An 8,694-nucleotide genomic window follows, 5' to 3' on the forward strand; every position below is an offset into this window, starting at 1 on the left:
TGGGAGTTTAGGATGGAAAATAAAAGAAGGGATAACTTAAGTTATGAAAGAAGAGAAGAGATTGTTATGTTGTTTGACAGTTTTGAAAATTAGTGGAATGATTTTGGATATAAAAGTCATTAAATATTTCTTCAAGGCCTTTTTACGGACAAAATAGACATTTTAAAAAAAAAATTGACAAGCTTCCTCAAACTTTCTTCCCATTTCTTTCTAATTTGGAAGAAAAAATTTTGACTACTATTCATCCTCTTAAATCCTTCCATTTCCTTTCTTTTCTTTCCTACTAAAAACTAACAAATGACAAAAAAACTTTCTCTTCTTTCCCTTTCATTTCTGTCCAAATCCTCCACTCCCAAACGAGCCCCAGTCTGTGTGGTTGCAACACAGCAGCCACTGGTGCGCATCAACCAGGATGATAGTGACCCTCACCATTTTCTAGTTTCGTTTTTACTTTGTTTCCCCCTTTCTTTGGAGAAACAGAAGAACAGAAATAGGGAACTTTTGGCACTGGTGTTGGAAGGCATGAGATGAGATGTCTTTTTAAGAATTTTGCTTTTTTTTCATTGTAAGCTGTACACTTTTCTGACGATAAGTTAAAGACCAAGAGCAGGTTTTGAAGAAACCTATGTAAAAAACAATAGAATGATCAAAAGAAAAGATCCCAAAAACATTTATGTAAAGTAAAATTTCTAAGAGATCACATGAAGGAATCAAGATAACCATATTTATGCCTTCTGTTGTATTGCAGCAAGCTTGCATATGTCCTGTCCCAGACTCCAATGAAAAGAGACTCATCATCTGGACTTAAAGATACACCAGAAATCTCGCCAAAGAAGTCTATCTCTTGTTGTTTGCTGTAATTTGCCTTTGTATCATAAACGTGAACAAAATCTGCAGGTTCAGCCACCACCAGAAATTGCCCGTCTGACGAGAACCGGAGTGATCGGACCGCCCCCATATTTCCCTTCAAAACTGCCAACGACTTTGATAGGTCTCTTACATCCCATACTCGGCACGTTTTGTCCTGATTCCCTGTGGCAAATATATGCCCTTCAGGGTGCCACGCAGTCGCAAAGGAGTAGTCTTTATGACCAACAACTGAGGCCACAGTCTGAGACAGCAGAAGTGTACCATTAAGTCAGTAGAAGTTTATTATTATGTTTGTATTTTACTCTCTGTAACAGAAACCGAAAACAAACTATTTTAATCTTTGATCACTAGCCTCTTCATGCAGTCCTAAACTGGTAGATTTTATCTTCACACTACTAGTAATCAACTTACCGTAGTAAAAAGGTAGATGAAATACTATGGTTTATCTACAGAATTTAATAGAATGACAAATCATTTCACTACATGAACCAATATCAAAAATCAAAAGTGCATAATATTTGAACTAAACAGATGTCTACGGTAAAGTCCACGGCATTCGATGCATAACTGAATTACAGCAAAGACTTATCACATGTACCTTTCCGTTGTGGGCATCCACGAGCAAGCCCTCAAGATCATCTCCAACAACAGCCAAAAGTCTGCGATCTGGACTCACTGAAGTATGCTGCAAAACAAACCAGTTGATACAATTTTTCTGACTCTTTTGATATTACACTATTAGATATCTCAGTTAGAAGAAAATGAAAGAATTAATCAATCCCATCAAAACCAACTGCTCTTCCTATTATATGCATGACAAATATGGCACACATCATTGTTCGTAGATAAATGAGAAAATGGAAGACAAGGAACACCATAAAATAGAGCAGCATTGCCAAAACACTTACATTCACTGGCCAGGAGAATTGGAATTGATTAATGAGCTCGTATTTCTCCACGTTGTATTCTCTTATGCCACAATCATTGTTGGAAGCCATGAAATTAAGCCCGCCACTGCAAAAGAATTTATGCTGAAACTGAGTTTTATGGGAACATTACCTAGGCACTAGGCCAATAGAAGATTAGAAATATTATGCTACCTTATACTCTCATAGATCTCAACAGCATTGGTAATGGCATTATCCTCATATGTGGTCCTTGCACAAAAGCTTACCCCTGGTTTATTCAGGCGCTGCACAAAATTCATCCGTGGAAACCATTTCAAGGAAACACTCAAAATCAGCAGCTTTTATGGTTCTTCGGCTGACCTTTGCTCATGTTAATCAAACATAATAACAGTGTTGATTGTACTAATGTTTGAATGTAGAACTTGTATATGATGATAAATGACAGGTTCATAATTCAAAATACATTTCAAGAATGCCACATTTACTTTATCCAATAACATTCATTCTGTCAACCCAATGCCATTGATTACTACATGAGGTCTGCAGGGAACACGAGAAAATGTGCTATCCATCCTTATGTCATACCATGGACCCACAAAAAGAAAAGGATAAAACAGAAATTTGTGATGATCGCAATATCATGCATGATAAATATTAGTCCAGAACACAGAAGACAACAAGGCAAGAATGTTTTAGTGTTACTTGCAAATCAATGTAAACCGGACAAGAAAAAACAACAGGACCATAACTATGAGCGGATGGTCTGCTATAAGATGAATGAGTACAATGGTGTGCTAAACCAATGGAGCAAAATGTCAAAGTTTGAAAGCTCAGGAGATTTGCATTGTACAGCTTGATTGACAATTACTCAACTACATAGCCAAGAAGACTATCATTCTCATAGGCTAGTTGATTATGAAAGTAACATTCTACTACCTTGAAAGCTTCATCACAAAGAAATCCTAGACGAAAGCATCTAAGACCTCAGCACCAGATATGTTTGGAACTCTCCTAGATCAACATCAAATTACATGAACTTCTAGGGACCTCCTAACAACCAACAAGGTCAATGTGGACAGATGATCAGAGATTTTGGACGTGTACTGATCCAACCACCACCACCACCCAGATGGAGAGAGAGAGCATACAATCTTTGTAAATTAGAGATATGCAATATCAGGACGTCAAATTATGGTAATTCACCTTGCAAGAGAGCATATGGTATATTGACATATATTGTTGGAATAAAAGGGGCGAAAAGGGACCCACAAGCTATAAGCTACTTCACATTTTCAGTCGTGGAATCCAGATGAATAGACAACAATTCTTCACAATACAGTTAGCAACAAAGAATCGAGGAAAAGCAGTACATTAAATACTGGAAAGAGGGAGCGGAAGTACAATAGACTAAATTAAGATAAGGAGGAGTGACAAGCTTTAACGGCAGAACAAAGCAAATTCATACTTCCAATTACCAAATAAAGGTTTTCATGAAATCTGCCCATCTCCAAAAAGTGACGTTACCAGCATGAAAACTACTTTTAAAGTTAAAAATGATTTCTGAGCCACAACATGGAAGTTTTCTATCCAATCGCACATGCACAAGGAAATTTAAAGGGAAAAAAAATTAAGCCATCAAGAAATGTACCAAAAAATTATATTTATATATATATATATATAGAGAGAGAGAGAGAGATTTATATCAGCTAACCTTACAAACAATTTCTCCTTGGAAGCCCCCTGCAACCATAAAACTGTCCTTCACTGCCATGGTACTAATCTGGGTTTGGGTGAAACCTTCTAACAAATTGCCAGGATGCTTCTGCATTTATCATCAACAGAGGAAAGTTCAGGGAAGCCAAGGAGAATATTAGGAAGGAAAGGGAAATTCTTAGAAAAAATAAAGAGGATGAATTGAAATAACCACACTTCCAGTCTCTGCAACATAACAACTGATAGTCATCGAGTAACAAATACTATTTAATCACCTCTGTGGGTACCACATGTCCAGAGAAGTTGAGGACTTCGGACAATCTGTGAAGCAGAGCTGACCAGTGCAAGATGGAGTAATTAGATATGAGATACACATCATGTTTAGAAGTAGCCCACACCAGGTTTCTGAGCTGCATAGAGAAGCAAAAAGATATGTGAACTGATTCTCCTTTTGGGCTCGATACCATTATGCAAGGCAAGGCAGTCATTTTTATCCAATGATAAATTAGAACACTCTAATCAAGATAAATTAGAACACTCTAATGCAAGGCAAGGCAAGGCAGTCATGTGATGATAGTGAGAGCAATTAGAACACTCTAATCAGATAAAGTCAGAGAGAACTTCAATACACCAGTATAGACTAAGCAAACAAAATATTGACTCTTTCATGGAATGAAGTAAAACGGAAAAGCCAAGAAAAGAGAGAAGGAAAAATGCATAGCTTGTGATAACATAAAGTGACCTTCAACAACATACAAAATCTTAATCAAGTACTAAACTAAAAGGGAAACAGAAAATCATTAATAACAGAAACAAAATGAAGAGCCATTAATCCTGCCATAGAGACGTACCATCCAAGGAAAGAAATGTGAAAAAGAACAGAAGCAGCAGCTGCTTTGCATTACCAATTGAAACGAAAGTATTCTAGTTTCTTAGACAATTTAACTGGTGACAGAAGATAAAGACTACATGATAGATATTGAAAGACAAGAACTAATGCAATAGAGAACAATAAAACATTTAGCATCAATACAGAAGCTACAGGGGCTAACATCCAACATGAATGTAAGTCACTCAAGACCAAAATAAAAATGAATGTAAGTCCAGCCCAAGGCAAACTACTTTGGATAAATTCTTTCACTGCCTAAATATACAAAGAGAGTGGAACAGATATGAATCCCTGTTCTGAAATAATCCACTGAACAAGGTGTTCCATAGGATAGTCATAGTAGAGACCTTTCAAGTGCAACGACGTTACTCTATGTTTCTTCTGCTGGTCGGAGAGAATTCTGTACTACCAAATAGGCAAAGGAGGGAATATGATTTTATGGAAACTAAAAAATTAAAGAACTAAAGCAGCAGCACAGCCGTGAACTCATGATAACTCTTTCTCTCTCTAACTTTTTCCTTTTTTCTTGGCTAGATCACATTCTCAATTACAAAACGAGCACTTCTAACTCAGACATGGCTTGAGACATCATAAGAATATCTACAATTTAAAACTTCTAAAGCAAGGAATAGGAAAAGAGTAAAATAGCTCTCCCCCATTCTCATGGCTCAAGCAAATTCTAAAAACAATATGTTAACCCAGAAGACACCTAAAGATGCTACAACCGTTGACTGTATTCCTCTGTCATTACTAAATAACAGGAACTACTCTAGTAGCCAATTCAGTTGTAGTAGGTGAGCTTGACAAGTAAACTACTTGATCTGGGGTAAAAACAGAAAGAATTTTTGGATAGATAATTTTTCCAAAAAAAAATTCCCTAAAAATAAACACATTTCCCAATCCACCTTTTTATATTTTCAACCACCTTTTTATCTCACATACATCACATCACAAAAAGTGCTACAGTAATTATTCCAAATAATTATTTGGAATAATGCTCTATCCAGACAAAGCAATATTTTCTGACTGACTTTTCAATCCCAACACAGACAAGTGAGTACTGATCTTCGTAGTCATACATAATCTTCCAGGAATTCGCAGGATTGGCCTGCCACCTAAGTGGCCAGTGGGTAGCTTTTGGTGAAGCAGAGTAATCACAAAGCCAAGAAGTATGGTTATTCAGGACTAGAGACAGGATTAGGCGCATAGAATCCACATCAACCAACAATTTATTAGGTAGCTACTTCCAAGAAAAGAGGTTCTTCAGTAGCAACGATAGAGATTTCAGTTAAGACTAATAAATGTAACATTTGGTAGATGGCTTAATTGCATGTTAACTAGGCTTGAATAAAGATGAGATTTTGATTGATAACGACATGTAAAGGCTTTTCCATGGCCTGATTGAGGAAACAGAAACCGTAAAACCATACCATCTTGGATAATTCATCCTACATGTGACAAATTTGTAGGTGTGGTTATTGCAAGCCTAAAACATGGTTGAATGTCTTAGAGTCTAGGTCTTCACAAAAACATAAAGACAATAATCAATAAGGTGCATAACAGCAAAGTAATGGGTCATACGGGAAAAAAAAAGATATAAAAGGATCAAAGACATTAATCAATTAGGGGCAGAAAGTTTGATTATAACCAAAGGCTTCAAATTCGCAGAGATTTAAGGAAAGTACTTGCCCGAGTATAGCTCCAGTGCCATAAAGAGCACCTGTTTCAACTCACATTAATGTTTATCTGCTCAATTTATTGGTTAAACTCCTACAGCATCATGAAACTCAACTCACCCATAACAGAGAGACTAAGTTATCATTATACTGCCTTATAAATAATATCTATATCCTTCTCTCTTTTAACATAAAAATCACATTCTGCAGAAAAAATAAAAAAAAGCCATGGCATTATAGAACTTAAATGAAAAGCTGAGATGTGTCAGAAAAATCCAAAGATATGCTCAAAGAAGAGCATAGGTTGACTTATAGCTTGACATGTTATCTTGTAAGAGTGAAGACTTAATCTTCTAGCTATTCAACAGTTTAAATATGCTTGTACTGCACTTCAGATCAATAATTAAATACTTTGATCCCCAATCTGATTCTTCAATTCTAAAAGGCAGAAACATGGAAAGACAGATCAATACAGACAACAGATCATTTATATCTACCATTTGCAATAATTTTCAGGTCAGGGACGATTGTAGAAGACCAACAAATCGGAAGATAACACTTCAATAAGTGTATCAATCAAAAAACACACTGAAAAATCAAAGCAACATATCTGCCACCTCAAGCATGAACTCAGATATTCAGCAACATAATTACAAGCAAGACGAGTTATAACACGGGGACACAAGAAGGCCTAATATTTGCAAAATGTTCAAATAAAAACTCCAAGAAGTGGAAGATAGATAGTCTGCATAGTGCCACCTTTATTTACTAAAGAGAGTGAAATATGAAGAGGTGCATTTGAAACTGCAACACCTCATGTAAACATACAAAATGTAGACATCAGCTTATAGAACTAGGCAGTGGCATAGCATTTTAGTACATACCTGAAAATGAAGGATGGTAGGCTTCACCAATCTTGTGTTGTAGAAAAACTCATAGTACTCACCACCTTTCTCAATTGGCGTGCATTGCTAAATAAATAATCTGAAATTAAACTCATAGCACAGAGAAAGAGAGAGAGAGAGAGAGAGAGAGAGACAACTCACTCAACTTAAACCAACGTTACCTACCTTATCAACAGTTTCACCAGATGCAGGCACATTTTCATAATTCTGATACTGCAGAATCCTTGTCCTTCTATAATCCTCCCTTGTAATATTTAACCTATCCCAAGGAATTCCCTGTATATCCTTCCCATTCCTCGCTTGTGAAGCCGAGGTATCAGTAACTTTTGTAAGCTAAAAGCACCCAAAAGAATATTACCATCAAAGACAGATTCTAATTCCATAACAGACTGAAAGTAGAAAACAAAGAAAAATCCAGGATTCCGACCAATTTATCTTATACTTAAACAAGTCAATTGAGTAAACCAACCATATCATATTCATCAAGGTTTCCATCTTGTGTATCATCATTTTGGGCTTCCCCTTGCATTTCAGCCACGGAATCTGCTTCATCCTCTCCATCCTCCTCCATGTAGTCCAATTGGTGAGCTCTTTGGCGGTTGTTAGCCATGTTTACTTGATTTTCTCTCCTTTTAGTTGGCTTTTTCCACACCTGCAACATACAACTATTGCTCCTTAGAACACCAAGAACAGAGTTTCTCAAACAACAAAGCTAACCTCCATATTGCCACCACCGCTACCCATAAGTAAACAAACAAAGGAAAACAGAAAAGGAATCATTTTTCCCCTTCTCTCTGCATCTAATTTTAAAAAAACACCAAAAGAAAAGGAAAGAAAAACGGGGATTTTCTGAAAAATAGTGTGGAAGGAAAAAATGGTCAAATTGGTTCTCATTATATATGACAGAACATTTGTATGGACAACATAAAGTGTACAAAAATGAAAAAATTCAGTAACCCATTTCTGGATTAGACCCACAAAAAAAAAAAGGAAATTAGAAAAACGAAAAGAAGGACCGAAATGATGAAGCATGCAGACAAAGATTACCAGGAAGAAATGGTATGCAGAAATGAAAAGCTTTTCTGATTATATAGATTCCTTCATCCACAAAATTTCCGCTCCAAAACCATTATCTTTTATGAAAATTATGATAAAACACAAACACCTGAAAAAATAAAGAACAATATGTTTTCTTTCTTTTTTCGATTTTCTACACCAAATTACCTGAAATATCACCTCAAAGCTGAGATATGGCCTAATAATAAGAACACCCTTTTTTCAGAGCTTTTGTACTACCATGTATGCAAAGTTTCAAGATTTCTTTTACAGGCAAAAAAACAAAGAAAACCCAGAAACAATTTTAAGGTTTATCTGCTCTGGTCTGGAGTTCTGGACTCTGGACTGAGGGGTGGGGCAGTAATTTCAGTACCCCACATCAACTAGGATAGTGGTGGGGACTGAAGCTTTTATTATCAGCAGCTAAGAAATTGTCATAGAAACCTGTGAACAGTTTTCATTAAGCTTAACAAGAGATGATGATGGGAATGGTATGTCTCCTAGGACAAATGTACAATTACAATGCACGCATGCGGTTTCATTTCAGGGGTGGTAGTAGTGGCAATATGTCATCATGCATACCAATTGGATATGATGAGAGGATGTGGACGGTTGGATACTTGTCAAGCCGCGGTAAAAAAAGGAAGGTAAAAATTCGATTTTGATAATATTATATG

At 36.3% G+C, this 8,694-nt stretch overlaps 1 protein-coding gene across 1 annotated transcript; it reads right to left on the reverse strand.

Annotated features, from left to right (window-relative positions):
* Positions 1-513: 513 nt before the first annotated feature.
* LOC113734705 (uncharacterized WD repeat-containing protein C2A9.03-like) lies at positions 514-8,485 on the reverse strand. The gene is made up of 10 exons (XM_027261356.2): positions 8,186-8,485; positions 7,431-7,613; positions 7,127-7,294; positions 6,941-7,027; positions 3,767-3,901; positions 3,490-3,600; positions 1,971-2,062; positions 1,779-1,884; positions 1,469-1,555; positions 514-1,111 (listed from the first exon to the last, which is right to left on the reverse strand). The coding sequence occupies exons 2-10, from the start codon at positions 7,569-7,571 to the stop codon at positions 698-700; spliced, it is 1,341 nt and encodes a 446-aa protein (XP_027117157.1). The 5' UTR covers positions 7,572-7,613; positions 8,186-8,485; the 3' UTR covers positions 514-697.
* Positions 8,486-8,694: the final 209 nt, after the last annotated feature.

The sequence above is a fragment of the Coffea arabica genome, chromosome 3c, assembly GCF_036785885.1.
Source record: "Coffea arabica cultivar ET-39 chromosome 3c, Coffea Arabica ET-39 HiFi, whole genome shotgun sequence".
Classification (NCBI taxonomy): Eukaryota; Viridiplantae; Streptophyta; class Magnoliopsida; order Gentianales; family Rubiaceae; genus Coffea; species Coffea arabica.

Coding starts and splice junctions, on each gene's coding strand:
- LOC113734705 (XM_027261356.2), bottom strand. CDS start 7,571: ATGGCTAACAACCGCCAAAGAGCTCACCAATTGGACTACATGGAGGAG. Junction 1,556..1,778: donor AATTCTCCTGGCCAGTGAAT/GTAAGTGTTTTG, acceptor TTTGTTTTGCAG/CATACTTCAGTGAGTCCAGA. Junction 1,112..1,468: donor TGGATGCCCACAACGGAAAG/GTACATGTGATA, acceptor CTGCTGTCTCAG/ACTGTGGCCTCAGTTGTTGG.